The sequence below is a fragment of the Anopheles nili genome, unplaced genomic scaffold (assembly GCF_943737925.1).
Source record: "Anopheles nili unplaced genomic scaffold, idAnoNiliSN_F5_01 U_low_cov_1, whole genome shotgun sequence".
Classification (NCBI taxonomy): Eukaryota; Metazoa; Arthropoda; class Insecta; order Diptera; family Culicidae; genus Anopheles; species Anopheles nili.
This window is the reverse complement of record NW_026525539.1, coordinates 160706-181388: the sequence shown is the minus strand read 5'-3', so window position 1 is coordinate 181388 and position 20683 is coordinate 160706. Positions and strand designations below refer to the sequence as shown.

Sequence of the window (20683 nt, the reverse complement as noted above, 5' to 3'; positions counted from 1 at the left end):
TTTTTCATATCAAGGATGTACTAAAAAAATTTTTTTTAGATCGAGGATGTACTAAAAAAATTTTTTTTGATCGAGGATGTACTAAAAAAATTTTTTTCATATCAAGGATGTACTAAAAAATTTTTTTTTAGATCGAGGATGTACTAAAAAAATTTTTTTTGATCGAGGATGTACTAAAAAAATTTTTTTCATATCAAGGATGTACTAAAAAAATTTTTTTTAGATCGAGGATGTACTAAAAAAATTATTTTTGATCGAGGATGTACTAAAAAAATTTTTTTCATATCAAGGATGTACTAAAAAATTTTTTTTAGATCGAGGATGTACTAAAAAAATTTTTTTTGATCGAGGATGTACTAAAAAAATTTTTTTTAGATCGAGGATGTACTAAAAAAATTTTTTTTGATCGAGGATGTACTAAAAAATTTTTTTTCATATCAAGGATGTACTAAAAAAATTTTTTTTAGATCGAGGATGTACTAAAAAAATTTTTTTAGATCGAGGATGTACTAAAAAAATTTTTTTCATATCAAGGATGTACTAAAAAATTTTTTTTTAGATCGAGGATGTACTAAAAAAATTTTTTTTGATCGAGGATGTACTAAAAAAATTTTTTTCATATCAAGGATGTACTAAAAAAATTTTTTTTAGATCGATGATGTACTAAAAAAATTTTCTTAGATCGAGGATGTACTAAAAAAATTTTTTTAGATCGAGGATGTACTAAAAAAATTTTTGTCATATCAAGGATGTACTAAAAAATTTTTTGTTAGATCGAGGATGTACTAAAAAAATTTTTTTTTGATCGAGGATGTACTAAAAAAATTTTTTTAGATCGAGGATGTACTAAAAAAATTTTTTTTAGATCGAGGATGTACTAAAAAAATTTTTTTTAGATCGAGGATGTACTAAAAATTTTTTTAGATCGACGATGTACTGAAAAAAATTTTAAGATCTAGGATGTACTAAAATAATTTTTTTTAGATCGAGGATGTACTAAAAAAATTTTTTTAGATCGAGGATGTACTAAAAAAATTTTTTTTAGATCGAGGATGTACTAAAAAAATTTTTTTTAGATCGAGGATGTACTAACAATTTTTTTCATATCAAGGATGTACTAAAAAAATTTTTTTTAGATCGAGGATGTACTAAAAAAATTTTTTTAGATCGAGGATGTACTAAAAAATTTTTTTTAGATCGAGGATGTACTAAAAAAATTTTTTTAGATCGAGGATGTACTAAAAAAATTTTTTTAGATCGAGGATGTACTAAAAAAAATTTTTTCATATCAAGGATGTACTAAAAAAATTTTTTTTAGATCGAGGATGTACTAAAAAAATTTTATTTGATCGAGGATGTACTAAAAAAATTTTTTTTAAATCGAGGATGTACTAAAAAAATTTATTTAGATCGAGGATGTACTAAAAAAATTTTTTTAGATCGAAGATGTACTAAAAAAAATTTTTTTAGATCGAGGATGTACTAAAAAAATTGTTTTAGATCGAGGATGTACTAAAAAATTTTTTTTGATCGAGGATGTACTAAAAAAATTTTTTTAGATCGAGGATGTACTAAAAAAATTTTTTTAGATCGAGGATGTACTAGAAATTTTTTTTTTAGATCAAGGATGTACTAAAAAAATTGTTTTTGATCGAGGATGTACTAAAAAAATTTTTTTAGAACGAGGATGTACTAAAAAAATTTTTTAGATCGAGGATGTACTAGAAAAATTTTTTTTAAATCGAGGATGTACTAAAAAAATTTTTTCATATCAAGGATGTACTAAAAAAATTTTTTTTAGATCGAGGATGTACTAAAAAAATTTTTTTAGATCGAGGATGTACTAAAAAAATTTTTTTAGATCGAGGATGTACTAAAAAAATTTGTTTCATATCAAGGATGTATTAAAAATTTTTTTTTAGATCGAGGATGTACTAAAAAAATTTTTTTTAGATCGAGGATGTACTAAAAAAATTTTTTTTGATCGAGGATTTACTAAAAATTTTTTTTAAATCGAGGATGTACTAAAAAAAATTTTTTCATATCAAGGATGTACTAAAAAAATTTTTTTTAGTTCGAGGATGTACTAAAAAATTTTTTTTGATCGAGGATGTACTAAAAAAATTTTTTTTAGATCGAGGATGTAGTAAAAAAATTTTTTCATATCAAGGATGTACTAAAAAATTTATTTTTAGATCGAGGATGTACTAAAAAAATTTTTTTTGATCGAGGATGTACTAAAAAAATTTTTTTCATATCAAGGATGTACTAAAAAAATTTTTTTTTAGATCGAGGATGTACTAAAAAAATTTTTTTTGATGGAGGATGTACTAAAAAAATTTTTTTTAGATCGAGGATGTACTAAAAAAATTTTTTTCATATCAAGGATGTACTAAAAAAATTTTTTTTAGATCGAGGATGTACAAAAAAAATTTTTTTTGATCGAGGATGTACTAAAAAAATTTTTTTAGATCGAGGATGTACTAAAAAAATTTTTTTAAATCGAGGATATACTAACAAAATTTTTTCATATCAAGGATGTACTAAAAAAATTTTTTTAGATCGAGGATGTACTAAAAAAATTTTTTTCATATCAAGGATGTACTAAAAAAATTTTTTTTAGATCGAGGATGTACTAAAAAAATTTTTTTTAAATCGAGGATGTACTAAAAAAATTTTTTTCATATCAAGGATGTACTAAAAAAATTTTTTTAGATCGAGGATGTACTAAAAAAATTTTTTCATATCAAGGATGTACTAAAAAAATTTTTTTTAGATCGAGGATGTACTAAAAAAATTTTTTTCATATCAAGGATGTACTAAAAAAATTTTTTTTAGATCGAGGATGTACTAAAAAAATTTTTTTTTGATCGAGGATGTACTAAAAAAATTTTTTCACATCAAGGATGTACTAAAAAAATTTTTTTAGATCGAGGATGTACTAAAAAACTTTTTTCATATCAAGGATGTACTAAAAAAATTTTTTTAGATCGAGGATGTACTAAAAAAATTTTTTTTGATCGAGGATGCACTAAAAAAATTTTTTTAGATCGAGGATGTACTAAAAAAATTTTTTTAGATCGAGGATGTACTAACAAAATTTTTTCATATCAAGGATGTACTAAAAAAATTTTTTTAGATCGAGGATGTACTAAAAAAATTTTTTTCATATCAAGGATGTACTAAAAAAATTTTTTTTAGATCGAGGATGTACTAAAAAAATTTTTTTTAAATCGAGGATGTACTAAAAAAATTTTTTTCATATCAAGGATGTACTAAAAATATTTTTTTAGATCGAGGATGTACTAAAAAAATTTTTTCATATCAAGGATGTACTAAAAAAATTTTTTTTAGATCGAGGATGTACTAAAAAAATTTTTTTAGATCGAGGATGTACTAAAAAAATTTTTTTAGATCGAGGATGTACTAAAAAAAATTTTTTCATATCAAGGATGTACTAAAAAAATTTTTTTTAGATCGAGGATGTACTAAAAAAATTTTTTTCATATCAAGGATATACTAAAAAATTTTTTTTTAGATCGAGGATGTACTAAAAAATTTTTTTTGATCGAGGTTGTACTAAAAAAATTTTTTCATATCAAGGATGTACTAAAAAATTTTTTTTTAGATCGAGGATGTACTAAAAAAATTTTTTTTGATCGAGGATGTACTAAAAAAATTTTTTTCATATCAAGGATGTACTAAAAAAGTTTTTTTTAGATCGAGGATGTACTAAAAAAATTTTTTTTGATCGAGGCTGTACTAAAAAAATTTTTTTTAGATCGAGGATGTACTAAAAAAATTTTTTTCATATCAAGGATGTACTAAAAAATTTTTTTTAGATCGAGGATGTACTAAAAAATTTTTTTTTGATCTAGGATGTACTAAAAAATTTTTTTTGATCGAGGATGTACTAAAAAATTTTTTTTTTAGATCGAGGATGTACTAAAAAAATTTTTTTTGATCGAGGATGTACTAAAAAAATTTTTTTAGATCGAGGATGTACTAAAAAAATTTTTTTAGATCGAGGATGTAATAAAAAAATTTTTTTTGATCGAGGATGTACTAAAAAAATTTTTTTTATATCAAGGATGTACTAAAAAAAATTTTTTCATATCAAGGATGTACTAAAAACATTTTTTTAGATCGAGGATGTACTAAAAAAATTTTTTTTGATCGAGGATGTACTAAAAAAATTTTTTTATATCAAGGATGTACTAAAAAAAATTTTTTCATATCAAGGATGTACTAAAAACATTTTTTTAGATCGAGGATGTACTAAAAAAATTTTTTTTGATCGAGGATGTACTAAAAAAATTTTTTTTAGATCGAGGATGTACTAAAAAAATTTTTTTTAGATCGAGGATGTACTAAAAAAATTTTTTCATATCAAGGATGTACTAAAAAAATTTTTTTTAGATCGAGGATGTACTAAAAAAATTTTTTTAGATCGAGGATGTACTAAAAAAAATTTTTTTAGATCGAGGATGTACTAAAAAAAATTTTTTCATATCAAGGATGTACTAAAAAAATTTTTTTTAGATCGAGGATGTACTAAAAAAATTTTTTTTAGATCGAGGATGTACTAAAAAAATTTTTTTCATATCAAGGATATACTAAAAAATTTTTTTTTAGATCGAGGATGTACTAAAAAATTTTTTTTGATCGAGGTTGTACTAAAAAAATTTTTTCATATCAAGGATGTACTAAAAAATTTTTTTTTAGATCGAGGATGTACTAAAAAAATTTTTTTTGATCGAGGATGTATTAAAAAAATTTTTTTCATATCAAGGATGTACTAAAAAAGTTTTTTTTAGATCGAGGATGTACTAAAAAAATTTTTTTTGATCGAGGCTGTACTAAAAAAATTTTTTTTAGATCGAGGATGTACTAAAAAAATTTTTTTCATATCAAGGATGTACTAAAAAATTTTTTTTAGATCGAGGATGTACTAAAAAATTTATTTTTGATCTAGGATGTACTAAAAAATTTTTTTTGATCGAGGATGTACTAAAAAAATTTTTTTTAGATCGAGGATGTACTAAAAAAATTTTTTTAGATCGAGGATGTACTAAAAAATTTTTTTTTAGATCGAGGATGTACTAAAAAAATTTTTTTTGATCGAGGATGTACTAAAAAAATTTTTTTAGATCGAGGATGTACTAAAAAAATTTTTTTAGATCGAGGATGTAATAAAAAAAATTTTTTTTGATCGAGGATGTACTAAAAAAATTTTTTTATATCAAGGATGTACTAAAAAAATTTTTTTCATATCAAGGATGTACTAAAAACATTTTTTTAGATCGAGGATGTACTAAAAAAATTTTTTTTGATCGAGGATGTACTAAAAAAATTTTTTTTAGATCGAGGATGTACTAAAAAAATTTTTTTTAGATCGAGGATGTACTAAAAAAATTTTTTTTGATCTAGGATGTACTAAAAAAATTTTTTTTAGATCGAGGATGTACTAAAAAAATTTTTTTAGATCGAGGATGTACTAAAAAAATTTTTTTCATATCAAGGATGTACTAAAAAATTTTTTTTTAGATCGAGGATGTACTAAAAAAATTTTTTTTGATCGAGGATGTACTAAAAAAATTTTTTTTAGATCGAGGATGTACTAAAAAAATTTTTTTCAGATCGAGGATGTACTAGAAAATTTTTTTTTAAATCGAGGATGTACTAAAAAATTTTTTTTAGACCGAGGATGTACTAAAAAATTTTGTTTAGATCGAGGATGTACTAAAAAATTTTTTTTAGATCGAGGATGTACTAAAAAAATTTTTTTTAGATCGAGGATGTACTAAAAAAATTTTTTTTAGATCGAGGATGTACTAAAAAAATTTTTTTAGATCGAGGATGTACTAAAAAAATTTTTTTAGAGCGAGGATGTACTAAAAAAATTTTTTTCATATCAAGGATGTACTAAAAAAATTTTTTTTTAGATCGAGGATGTACTAAAAAAATTTTTTCATATCAAGGATATACTAAAAAAATTTTTTTAGATCGAAGATGTACTAAAAAAATTTTTTTTAGATCGAGGATGTACTAAAAAATTTTTATTAGATCGAGGATGTACTAAAAACATTTTTTTCATATCAAGGATGTACTAAAAAAATTTTTTTAGATCGAGGATGTACTAGAAAAATTTTTTTTAGATCGAGGATGTACTAAAAATATTTTTTTAGATCGAGGATGTACTAAAAAAAATTTTTTAGATCGAGGATGCACTAAAAAAATTTTTTCATATCAAGGATGTACTAAAAACATTTTTTTTGATCGAGGATGTACTAAAAAAATTTTTTAGATCGAGGATGTACTATAAAAATTTTTTTTAGATCGAGGATGTACTAAAAAAATTTTTTTCATATCAAGGATGCACTAAAAAAATTTTTTTCATATCAAGGATGTACTAAAAAAATTTTTTTAGATCGAGGATGTACTAAAAAAATTTTTTTTGATCGAGGATGTACTAAATAAATTTTTTTTAGATCGAGGATGTACTAAAAAAATTTTTTTAGATCGAGGATGTACTAAAAAATTTTTTTTTATCGAGGATGTACTAAAAAAATTTTTTTCATATCAAGGATGTACTAAAAAAATTTTTTCTAGATCGAGGATGTACTAAAAAAATTTTTTTTAGATCGAGGATGTACTAAAAAATTTTATTTAGATCGAGGATGTACTAAAAAAATTTTTTTTAGATCGAGGAGGTACTAAAAAAATTTTTTTAGATCGAGGATGTACTAAAAAAATTTTCTTTAAATCGAGGATAAACTTAAAAAATTTTTTTAAGATCGAGGATGTACTAAAACAATTTTTTTAGATCGAGGATGTACTAAAAAAAATTTTTTTACATCGAGGATGTACTAAAAAAATTTTTTTTATCTAGGATGTACTAAAAAAATTTTTTTCATATCAAGGATGTACTAAAAAAATTTTTTTTAGATCGAGGATGTACTAAAAATTTTTTTTTTGATCGAGGATGTACAAAAAAAATTTTTTTCATATCGAGGATGTACTAAAAAAATTTTTTTTAGATCGAGGATGTACTAAAAAAATTTTTTTTGATCGAGGATGTACTAAAAAAATTTTTTTAGATCGAGGATGTACTAAAAAAAATTTTTTTTGATCGAGGATGTACTAAAAAAATTTTTTTCATATCGAGGATGTACTAAAAAAATTTTTTTAGATCGAGGATGTACTAAAAAAATTTTTTTTGATCGAGGATGTACTAAAAAAATTTTTTTAGATCGAGGATGTACTAAAAAAAAATTTTTTTACATCGAGGATGTACTAAAAAATTTTTTTTATCGAGGATGTACTAAAAAAATTTTTTTCATATCAAGGATGTACTAAAAAAATTTTTTTTAGATCGAGGATGTACTAAAAAATTTTTTTTTGATCGAGGATGTACAAAAAAAATTTTTTTTAGATCGAGGATGTACTAAAAAAATTTTTTTAGATCGAGGATGTACTAAAAAAATTTTTTTTTAGATCGAGGATGTACTAAAAAAATTTTTTTCATATCGAGGATGTACTAAAAAAATTTTTTTTGATCGAGGATGTACTAAAAAAATTTTTTTAGATCGAGGATGTACTAAAAAAATTTTTTTTACATCGAGGATGTACTAAAAAATTTTTTTTTATCGAGGATGTATTAAAAAAATTTTTTTCATATCAAGGATGTACTAAAAAAATTTTTTTTAGATCGAGGATGTACTAAAAAAATTTTTTTAGATCGAGGATGTACTAAAAAAATTTTTTTTTAGATCGAGGATGTACTAAAAAAATTTTTTTCATATCGAGGATGTACTAAAAAAATTTTTTTTGATCGAGGATGTACTAAAAAAATTTTTTCATATCAAGGATGTAATAAAAAAATTTTTTTTAGATCGAGGATGTACTAAAAAATTTTTTTAGATCGAGGATGTACTAAAAAAATTTTTTTCATATCGAGGATGTACTAAAAAAATTTTTTTTAGATCGAGGATGTACTAAAAAATTTTTTTAGATCGAGGATGTACTAAAAAAATTTTTTTCATATCGAGGATGTACTAAAAAAAATTTTTTTTAGATCGAGGATGTACTAAAAAAATTTTTTTTGATCGAGGATGTATTAAAAAAATTTTTTTAGATCGAGGATGTACTAAAAAAAATTTTTTCATATCAAGGATGTACTAAAAAATTTTTTTTTAGATCGAGGATGTACTAAAAAAATTTTTTTAGATCGAGGATGTACTAAAAAAATTTTTTTTATATCGAGGATGTACTAAAAAAATTTTTTTTGATCGAGGATGTACTAAAAAAATTTTTTCATATCAAGGATGTACTAATAAAATTTTTTTCATATCGAGGATGTACTAAAAAAATTTTTTTTAGATCGAGGATGTACTAAAAAAATTTTTTTTGATCGAGGATGTACTAAAAAAATTTTTTTTAGATCGAGGATGTACTAAAAAAATTTTTTTAGATCGAGGATGTACTAAAATTTTTTTTTCATATCAAGGATGTACTAAAAAATTTTTTTTTACATCGAGGATGTACTAAAAAAATTTTTTTTGATCGAGGATGTATTAAAAAAAATTTTTTCATATCAAGGATGTACTAATAAAATTTTTTTTTAGATCGAGGATGTACTAAAAAAATTTTTTTTGATCGAGGATGTACTAAAAAAATTTTTTTTTATCGAGGATGTACTAAAAAAATTTTTTTCATATCAAGGATGTACTAAAAAAATTATTTTTAGATCGAGGATGTACTAAAAAATTTTTTTTTGATCGAGGATGTACTAAAAAAATTTTTTTAGATCGAGGATGTACTAAAAAAAATTTTTTTAGATCAAGGATGTACTAAAAAATTTTTTTTTAGATCGAGGATGTACTAAAAAAATTTTTTTTGATCGAGGATGTACTAAAAAAAATTTTTTTCATATCAAGGATGTACTAAAAAAATTTTTTTTAGATCGAGGATGTACTAAAAAAATTTTTTTTGATCGAGGATGTACTAAAAAAATTTTTTTCATATCAAGGATGTACTAATAAAATTTTTTTAGATCGAGGATGTATTAAAAAAAAATTTTTTCATATCAAGGATGTACTCAAAAATTTTTTTTTAGATCGAGGATGTACTAAAAAAATTTTTTTTGATCGAGGATGTACTAAAAAAATTTTTTTAGATCGAGGATGTACTAAAAAAAATTTTTTCATATCAAGGATGTACTAAAAAATTTTTTTTTAACGAGGATGTACTAAAAAAATTTTTTTAGATCGAGGATGTACTAAAAAAAATTTTTTCATATCAAGGATGTACTAAAAAATTTTTTTTTAGATCGAGGATGTACTAAAAAAATTTTTTTTGATCAAGAATGTACTAAAAAAATTTTTTTAGATCGAGGATGTACTAAAAAAATTTTTTTCATATCCAGGATGTACTAAAAAAATTTTTTTTGATCGAGGATGTACTAAAAAAATTTTTTTCATATCGAGGATGTACTAAAAAATTTTGTTTTAGATCGAGGATGTACTAAAAAAATTTTTTTAGATCGAGGATGTACTAAAAAAAATTTTTTCATATCGAGGATGTACTAAATAAATTTTTTTTAGATCGAGGATGTACTAAAAAAATTTTTTTTGATCGAGGATGTACTAAAAAAATTTTTTTAGATCGAGGATGTACTAAAAAAATTTTTTTACATCGAGGATGTACTAAAAAATTTTTTTTTATCGAGGATGTACTAAAAAAATTTTTTTCATATCAAGGATGTACTAAAAAAATTTTTTTTAGATCAAGGATGTACTAAAAAAATTTTTTTTACATCGAGGATGTACTAAAAAAATTTTTTTTGATCGAGGATGTACTAAAAAAATTTTTTTTAGATCGAGGATGTACTAAAAAATTTTTTTTGATCGAGGATGTATTAAAAAAATTTTTTTCATATCGAGGATGTACTAAAAAAATTTTTTTTAGATCGAGGATGTACTAAAAAAATTTTTTTTGATCGAGGATGTACTAAAAAAATTTTTTTCATATCGAGGATGTACTAAAAAAATTTTTTTAGATCGAGGATGTACTAAAAAAATTTTTTTTGATCGAGGATGTACTAAAAAAATTTTTTTAGATCGAGGATGTACTAAAAAAAATTTTTTTTACATCGAGGATGTACTAAAAAAATTTTTTTTATCGAGGATGTACTAAAAAAATTTTTTTCATATCAAGGATATACTAAAAATTTTTTTTTAGATCGAGGATGTACTAAAAAAATTTTTTTAGATCGAGGATGTACTAAAAAAATTTTTTTTACATCGAGGATGTACTAAAAAAATTTTTTTTGATCGAGGATGTACTAAAAAAATTTTTTCATATCAAGGATGTACTAAAAAAATTTTTTTAGATCGAGGATGTACTAAAAAATTTTTTTAGATCGAGGATGTACTAAAAAAATTTTTTTCATATCAAGGATGTACTAAAAAAATTTTTTTTAGATCGAGGTTGTACTAAAAAAATTTTTTTTGATCGAGGATGTACTAAAAAAATTTTTTTCATATCGAGGATGTACTAAAAAAATTTTTTTTAGATCGAGGATGTACTAAAAAATTTTTTTTTGATCGAGGATGTACTAAAAAAATTTTTTTAGATCGAGGATGTACTAAAAAAAAATTTTTTACATCGAGGATGTACTAAAAAATTTTTTTTAGATCGAGGATGTACTAAAAAAATTTTTTTCATATCAAGGATGTACTAAAAAAATTTTTTTTACATCGAGGATGTACTAAAAAATTTTTTTTTGATCGAGGATGTACTAAAAAAATTTTTTCATATCAAGGATGTACTAAAAAAATTTTTTTTAGATCGAGGATGTACTAAAAAAATTTTTTTTGATCGAGGATGTACTAAAAAAATTTTTTTCATATCAAGGATGTACTAAAAAAATTTTTTTTAGATCGAGGATGTACTAAAAAAATTTTTTTTGATCGAGGATGTACTAAAAAAATTTTTTTTAGATCGAGGATGTACTAAAAAAATTTTTTTAGATCGAGGATGTACTAAAAAATTTTTTTTTAGATCGAGGATGTACTAAAAAAATTTTTTTTGATCGAGGATGTACTAAAAAAAATTTTTTTTGATCGAGGATGTACTAAAAAAATTTTTTTCATATCGAGGATGTACTAAAAAATTTTGTTTTAGATCGAGGATGTACTAAAAAAATTTTTTTAGATCGAGGATGTACTAAAAAAATTTTTTTCATATCGAGGATGTACTAAAAAATTTTTTCTAGATCGAGGATGTACTTAAAAATTTTTTTTCATAACAAGGATGTACTAAAAAATTTTTTTTAAATCGAGGATGTACTAAAAAAATTTTTTTAGATCGGGGATGTACTAAAAAAATTTTTTTTAGATCGAGGATGTACTAAAAAATTTTTTTAGATCGAGGATGTACTAAAAAAAATTTTTTTAGATCGAGGATGTACTAAAAAAATTTTTTTTAGATCGAGGATGTACTAAAAAATTTTTTTTAGATCGAGGATGTACTAAAAAAATTTTTGTCATATCAAGGATGTACTAAAAAAATTTTTTAGATCGAGTATGTACTAAAAAATTTTTTTTTAAATCAAGGATGTACTAAAAAAATTTTTTTAGATCGAGGAAGTACTAAAAAAATTTTTTAGATCGAGGATGTACTAAAAAAATTTTTTTTAGATCGAGGATGTACTAAAAAAAATTTTTTCATATCAAGGATGTACTAAAATAATTTTTTTAGATCGAGCATGTACTAAAAAAATTTTTTTTAGATCGACGATGTACTAAAAAAATTTTTTTCATATCGAGGATGTACTAAAAAAATTTTTTTAGATCGAGGATGTACTAAAAAAAATTTTTTTGATCGAGGATGTACTAAAAAAATTTTTTTAGATCGAGGATGTACTAAAAAAATTTTTTTCATATCAAGGATGTACTAAGAAAATTTTTTTAGATCGAGGATGTACTAAAAAAATTTTTTTAGATCGAGGATGTACTAGAAAAATTTTTTTTAAATCGAGCATGTACTAAAAAAATTTTTTTTAGATCGAGGATGTACTAAAAAAATTTTTTTAGATCGAGGATGTACTAAATAAATTTTTTTTGATCGAGGATGTACTAAAAAATTTTTTTTAGATCGAGGATGTACTAAAAAAATTTTTTTTAGATCGAGGATGTACTAAAAAATTTTTTTAGATCGAGGATGTACTAAAAAAAATTTTTTTAGATCGAGGATGTACTAGAAAATTTTTTTTTAAATCGAGGATGTACTAAACAAATTTTTTTAGATCGAGGATGTACTAAAAAAATTTTTTTTAGATCGAGGATGTACTAACAAAATTTTTTTAGATCGAGGATGTACTAAGAAAAATTTTTTTAGATCGATGTTGTACTAAAAAAATCTTTTCAGATCGAGGATTTACTAAAACAATTTTTTTTTGATCAAGGATGTACTAAAAAAATTTTTTTGATCGAGGATGTACTTAAAAAATTTTTTTTAGATCGAGGATGTACTAAAAAAATTTTTTTAGATCGAGGATGTACTAAAAAATTTTTTTAGATCGAGGATGTACTAAAAAAATTTTTTTCATATCAAGGATGTACTAAGAAAATTTTTTTAGATCGAGGATGTACTAAAAAAATTTTTTTAGATCGAGGATGTACTAAAAAAATTTTTTTTGATCGAGGATGTACTAAAAAATTTATTTTAGATCGAGGATGTACTAAAAAAATTTTTTTAGATCGAGGATGTACTAAAAAAAATTTTTTCATATCAAGGATGTACTAAAATAATTTTTTTAGATCGAGCATGTACTAAAAAAATTTTTTTTAGATCGACGATGTACTAAAAAAATTTTTTTCATATCGAGGATGTACTAAAAAAATTTTTTTAGATCGAGGATGTACTAAAAAAAATTTTTTTGATCGAGGATGTACTAAAAAAATTTTTTTAGATCGAGGATGTACTAAAAAAATTTTTTTCATATCAAGGATGTACTAAGAAAATTTTTTTAGATCGAGGATGTACTAAAAAAATTTTTTTAGATCGAGGATGTACTAGAAAAATTTTTTTTAAATCGAGCATGTACTAAAAAAATTTTTTTTAGATCGAGGATGTACTAAAAAAATTTTTTTAGATCGAGGATGTACTAAAAAAATTTTTTTTGATCGAGGATGTACTAAAAAATTTTTTTTAGATCGAGGATGTACTAAAAAAATTTTTTTAGATCGAGGATGTACTAAAAAAAATTTTTTCATATCAAGGATGTACTAAAAAAATTTTTATTAGATCGAGGATGTACTAAAAAAATTTTTTTTGATCGAGGATGTACTAAAAAAATTTTTTTAGAACGAGGATGTACTAACAAAAATTTTTCATATCAAGGATGTACTAAAAAAATTTTTTTTAGATCGAGGATGTACTAAAAAAATTTTTTTAGATCGAAGATGTACTAAAAAAATTTTTTTTAGATCGAGGATGTACTAAAAAAATCTTTTTAGATCGATGATATACTAAAAAAATTTTTTTTAGAACGAGGATGTACTAAAAAAATTTTTTTAGATCGAGGATGTACTAAAAAATTTTTTCATATCAAGGATGTACTAAAAAATTTTTTTAAGATCGAGGATGTACTAAAAAATTTTTTTCATATCAAGGATGTACTAAAAAATTTTTTTTAGATCGCGGATGTACTAAAAAAATTTTTCTAGATCGAGGATGTACTAAAAAAATTTTTTTAGATCGAGGATGTACTAGAAAATTTTTTTTAGATCGAGGATGTACTAAAAAAATTTTTTTAGATCGAGGATGTACTAACAAAAATTTTTTCATATCAAGGATGTACTAAAAAAATTTTTATTAGATCGAGGATGTACTAAAAAAATTTTTTTAGATCGAGGATGTACTAAAAAAATTTTTTTAGATCGAGGATGTACTAAAAAAATTTTTTTTGATCGAGGATGTACTAAAAAATTTTTTTTAGATCGAGGATGTACTAAAAAAATTTTTTTAGATCGAGGATGTACTAAAAAAATTTTTTTCATATCAAGGATGTACTAAAATAATTTTTTTAGATCGAGCATGTACTAAAAAAATTTTTTTTAGATCGAGGATGTACTAAAAAATTTTTTTTAGATCGAGGATGTACTAAAAAAATTTTTTTAGATCGAGGATGTACTAAAAAAATTTTTTTCATATCAAGGATGTACTAAAAAAATTTTTTTCAGATCGAGGATGTACTAAAAAAATTTTTTTTGATCGAGGATGTACTAAAAAAATTTTTTTAGATCGAGGATGTACTAAAAAAATTTTTTTTACATCGAGGATGTACTAAAAAAATTTTTTTTGATCGAGGATGTACTAAAAAAATTTTTTCATATCAAGGATGTACTAAAAAAATTTTTTCATATCAAGGATGTACTAAAAAATTTTTTTTTAGATCGAGGATGTACTAAAAAAATTTTTTTTGATCGAGGATGTACTAAAAAAATTTTTTTAGATCGAGGATGTACTAAAAAAATTTTTTTTACATCGAGGATGTACTAAAAAAATTTTTTTTGATCGAGGATGTACTAAAAAAATTTTTTCATATCAAGGATGTACTAAAAAAATTTTTTTTAGATCGAGGATGTACTAAAAAATTTTTTTAGATCGAGGATGTACTAAAAAAATTTTTTTCATATCAAGGATGTACTAAAAAAATTTTTTTAGATCGAGGATGTACTAAAAAAATTTTTTTAGATCGAGGATGTACTAAAAAAATTTTTTTTACATCGAGGATGTACTAAAAAAATTTTTTTTGATCGAGGATGTACTAAAAAAATTTTTTCATATCAAGGATGTACTAAAAAAATTTTTTCATATCAAGGATGTACTAAAATAATTTTTTTAGATCGAGCATGTACTAAAAAAATTTTTTTTAGATCGACGATGTACTAAAAAAATTTTTTTCATATCGAGGATGTACTAAAAAAATTTTTTTAGATCGAGGATGTACTAAAAAAAATTTTTTTGATCGAGGATGTACTAAAAAAATTTTTTTAGATCGAGGATGTACTAAAAAAATTTTTTTCATATCAAGGATGTACTAAGAAAATTTTTTTAGATCGAGGATGTACTAAAAAAATTTTTTTAGATCGAGGATGTACTAGAAAAATTTTTTTTAAATCGAGCATGTACTAAAAAAATTTTTTTTAGATCGAGGATGTACTAAAAAAATTTTTTTAGATCGAGGATGTACTAAAAAAATTTTTTTTGATCGAGGATGTACTAAAAAATTTTTTTTAGATCGAGGATGTACTAAAAAAATTTTTTTAGATCGAGGATGTACTAAAAAAAATTTTTTCATATCAAGGATGTACTAAAAAATTTTTTAGATCGAGGATGTACTAAAAAAATTTTTTTCATATCAAGGATGTACTAAAAAAATTTTTTTTAGATCGAGGATGTACGAAAAAAATTTTTTTTGATCGAGGATGTACTAAAAAAATTTTTTTAGATCGAGGATGTACTAAAAAAATTTTTTCATATCAAGGATGTACTAAAAAAATTTTTTTTAGATCGAGGATGTACTAAAAAAATTTTTTTTGATCGAGGATGTACTAAAAAAAATTTTTTCATATCAAGGATGTACTAAAAAAATTTTTTTTAGATCGAGGATGTACTAAAAAAATTTTTTTTGATCGAGGATGTACTAAAAAAATTTTTTTTGATCGAGGATGTACTAAAAAAAATTTTTTCATATCAAGGATGTACTAAAAAAATTTTTTTTAGATCGAGGATGTACTAAAAAAATTTTTTTTGATCGAGGATGTACTAAAAAAATTTTTTTAGATCGAGGATGTACTAAAAAAATTTTTTTCATATCAAGGATATACTAAAAAAATTTTTTTTTAGATCGAGGACGTACTAACAAAAATTTTTTTAGATCGAGGATGTACTAAACAAAATTTTTTCATATAAGGGATGTACTAAAAAAATTTTTTTTGATCGAGGATGTACTAAAAAAATTTTTTTCATATCAAGGATGTACTAACATAATTTTTTTTAGATCGAGGATGTACTAAAAAAATTTTTTTCGGATCGAGGATGTACTAAAAAAATTTTTTTCATATCCAGGATGTACTAAAAAAATTTTTTTTAGTTCGAGGATGTACTAAAAAAATTTTTTTTAGATCGAGGATGTACTAAATAAATTTTTTTTCATATCAAGGTTAGTTAGTTATCAGGCGCTAACGACCGCTTGGCGGTCTTGGCCTGCTCCAGAAGAAACCGGAACCGCTTGCGGTCGAGCGCCGTCGTCTGCCAATCGTTGATCCGCGGGCCTTTTTGGGCGGACGCCACGTCATCCACGCCATCACTCCATCTGAGTTTGGGCCTACCACGCCTCCTCTGTCCATGTGGGCCCAAGCCTAAAAACAACAATAACAAATAGGAATAAGAAAATTCATGTACCTAAACAATTTTACCTATCCCTAAACTCCCAACTCTTCATCATACCAAACGGCAACAAGTATATCTATGATTTAAAAGAATTGCAAGAAGATAACGGCGAATGTGTCCCAGCCCTTCTACGAGGACAGCAAGCAGCATGTGATTTTGTAGCGAACCCAACAAAATTCGAAATTATCCATCTAGACATGATGCACATGCTTATCAACTCAGCCGTTGAATTTACAATAAAAACCACATGCGGTCTAAAGAAGAGAAATCTGACAGGCTCGTTTCTCCTGTCATACAAATCTTGTGAAATATATCTGAATCACCGCTGAATCTCCCTATCTATGGCTTAAACGTTACATCAGTAAACAACGTGCTAAACCCCAATCTCGAACATCTTTATTCAATACATGTGGAACTTAGGAAAGAGATGCATCAAATTCGATTAGAATCGAAGAGCTTCACTTGGAACGGTTGGTCTAAACCAGTTATTTGTGTATACCTAATCATCAGAAAGCAAAAACGAACAGTCGTAAACATCCGAGGACAGCCTACTTCTAAAACTACATCAGATCAACCCGAACAAGAAATCCAGACCGATACCATTAAACCGCCGACGATGATGGCAGTTTTTCGGACGGAGCCTTAAAATTTAAGGAGGGGCGAGTTAGCATCGTATCGTCACGTACCGTCTATTTTTTTTACAATATCTACAATAATGGAATGGCCTGAGACGAATAAGCAACCGCTTACAATGCTCAGCGACATCATTAAAAACTAATCACCTGTACCCTGGCGCCTGAATGAACATATGCATCCGCCAAAACCCGTACTGGAATTCCCCCCTGGAACCCGAATAAAACATGTGCACCCGCCAAAACTTCCGGTACTCCAAAACCACCATAAATCAAGCAACAAAACAACATGTCAGCCTCAGCCATCCATCGCATTTGAGCATATAAAAAGACAAAAAAAGGTAAAAATAAAGACATTCCTCAGATTTAGCTCAAAATTCTACAACGCGTTACTCTGTCCGAGGAATCCGAAACCTTCCAAAAAAACCATTACACCAAGTGGAAGTGTTAACTCGCGTTCGAGTAGCTTGTGGTGTTGAACTTCCGATGGGTTAGAAGGAGTCCGTTTGCCGGCCAATGGCTGAACTTGACCACCGGAAACTGACGGACGAGCTGTTCGCCAATGCCAATGCCGTCGGTGAGGGTCATCGGATTTACAAACTGCGCAAACTGACAGATGGTCGCTGGTGCGTAAATTTCTCACGGCCACGGCCCACACTTCCGCTAGGATCGCACAGCACCAGAGGCTAGCACAGGAACAGGAAGACGTGTTCGAAGAACTCGTTCGCTGATGCAGAGTTCAGGCAGTTTTCTGTCACACGATATTTCCCCGCGCTAGTAGTGCTAGTGCTTCGGATGAATTTGGTGGTCAGAGATTCTGTGCTGCTGCTGCCAGCGCGATCAATTGCGAAGGACGTGTTACGGTGGCGATCAAAAGCACACTTCGCCCTGTCTGTCTGTCTGTCTGTCTGTCTGCCGATAGAGCCTGTGTCAGCCCAAAGCTACGGAAAGGCAGTTGAACAGAGGATCACGCACTCTCGCATCGACGGATAAAACGTTATATTCAGCATTCACAACTACGCCATTAATACGACACTGAAGCTCCCTTTTGTAGTTAAAATAAGTTGATCCAGAATGCGCCGGATCACACGGGAACACATTCATCTATGGATTGTGGCAGCTGCAAAGGACTTGTGACACCGACTGCAACGACAAACTAGTATTTTCTTTTATACTATCATAAATCCTTAATGTATTCTTTTAATCCTTCCTGAATTGCTGCACATGATTCCATGATTATTGAAGATATGCAGCTAGGAGAAATTCTTGATGCATATGATAAATCCCGGAAGCTTCGTCCAGTTTGCGAGAAAGCGTAGCGTCAAAATTAACATGCGAACGTGGAGGAATCGCAAGCCTCATCACCGTGTCTTGTTTAGCAAGTCGTGTTTGAACTTTTCGCAGCAAGAGGTTAACAGTTATTTCACTCATTCGCAAATAATGTTTGAAGTCCCATACATTTTCTTCTGCTAATTCACGCACCATGAAAACCTCCGTTACGACATGATTTCGCTTCCGTGTTTTCTTTCGATGTTCTTCAATTTCAACAGCTCTAATAAGTTATAATGTAGCTCCGAACAAATGAAAACTATGCACATCCATCATCTTTGTTAACTGAATGCGGAATATTAGTAATGACAGCATGATCTATAAACGTTAGGGCCTTTTTAAGGATACTGGTAAATTATGACACTGTTCTTACTGTTATTGACAACGCGAGAAATTTAATTTTTTCGTACATGAATCCAAACAAATATTATTGTACAACTTAACTACGTATTTCAAAATATTACACGCGTTGTAGTTCTTGGATATGTCGGCGAATCAACTAGCAGATTAGTTGGAACTTTAAGCAAAAATTATTACAAAAATCGCACCAACTTCACCAACTTTGATACAACTGACAAAATTCAACATCAAATTTCGTCAACCGAAATGAATGCATCCCTAGACCAATGAATGAATGAGTTTAGGTTTGAGATTTAGCATAAATCAGTATATTTTTGTACTGCAAAATAACACACCATAGCTGAAAGTAAACATTTGATATTTAAATTTTACGTTTCATAACACACAATTTCCCATCATGTTTTCCTCCTTCGCATAGCTAATTAAATGTAAGGAAAAATAACTAGCAAAAATCACTAAAATATTACGAAAAGTAAAATTGAAGCACAAAAACAACAAATTCACTTTATGAAATATCGTTTTATGAATCAAGTAAAATGATGGCTGTAACATTTTCTAAATATCATAAATTTTTATCGAAGGAAAAATTTGATTCATCCCTCTAGGTGGGTGTGCGATTATGTCTGATGGATTTTCTTTTCCTTTCACTCCACTCATGCTTCGTATACGAACTATGCTCTTCTCGCATACGCTACTGCTGAAGATAGCATGATTTCGCACGCAGCGTTTCCAGGCCGCGGTTGCAATTTTGACGACAAAAACCCGCAAAAATTCAAGCCTTTTTTAGAGCATCCGTCGTGAGTTTCTTTTGAGTGATTCCTGGCAGTACCCGTGGGGTACCCCGTGCAATTTGCTACTGCTATTCCGCGCTTGTGAGGTTTAATGTTTTATTTTGATCAGCGATCGCACGATGTGGACGCATGATGATTACGGTACGAGGTGTGATATTTTGACCAGCGGAATAGACCAAAACACGCATGAAATCACACCAAACACCGCAAACCATGCCGTCATTGGGATGGAGTTATGGAAAACGATAGCTCGATTCAGATGAAAAATAATTTTATTTATTTTTTTTTCTCGGTTTGGACAACACGTCCTCACACGGCTGCACCTCACTATCGAACTCAACTCGGCCTGTCTCTGATCTTCGTTTATGTATGGAAGTCTTGATAAGGTTTTGATCGCGTTCGATCCTGTCTGTTCTTTAGAATTTCCGCTCGCAATAGCCCTAACATCCGTTGGGGTGCACATGATCTTGACACTCTCATGGCTTCCGTTGGGGGAGAACTCGCTCTTGACTCTCTTGAATTCAATATTGCTGAAGGGAAACTGTGTTAGTCTGAAGTGTCTTGTACCGGTTTCGATATAGATCATTTCTCGATCTCGGCGTGGCTAACTATGGTAGTCGCTCTTAAGCGCTGGCGGGCCTCTGGAAGCTTGGAAGTTGAACTCCGTCATCACCGAGAAGTGGTCAGAGTCCAACTCGTCAACTGTAGCTGGCTTCGCTATGGTAACATTGGTCAGGAACAGGTCCAGGGTGCTTGAGCTGCCGTGGCACGAAATGAGTGTTAGTGTGTCCGGAAACTCGATGTTGTAGTGACCATTCTGAGAGTGGTCGAGCAGGAGCTGGCCATTCCAGGCCCGATGTCTGGCATTGAGGTCTCCCCCAAGCAGAAACCGGGCATTGGTCCTTGAGATGGTGTTTAGGTCCCGCTTGAATGCATCATCTAGCGTCGTCGGAACGACGGCATTGTGCTGCGCAATAGGCTGCGAAGATTTTCAACTCGCCAGCAGCTGAGTGCACCTCGGCACCGATAGCTTCGATGACAGTCGTCTTAAGGAGCTTGAGAAGGGGGTGTAACGAATGCCACGCCGGATAGCAATGGCCACTCCAC

At 26.9% G+C, this 20683-nt stretch overlaps 1 protein-coding gene across 1 annotated transcript in view; it reads left to right on the top strand.

Annotated features, from left to right (window-relative positions):
- The window catches only part of LOC128730056 (uncharacterized), a 61303-nt gene extending 44193 nt beyond the window's left edge, over positions 1 to 17110 (top strand). Inside the window, 2 exon segments of the mRNA XM_053823130.1 lie at positions 16433 to 16805; positions 16844 to 17110. Of these exon segments, the coding sequence (XP_053679105.1) occupies positions 16433 to 16805; positions 16844 to 17110 (640 nt within the window).
- Positions 17111 to 20683: the final 3573 nt, after the last annotated feature.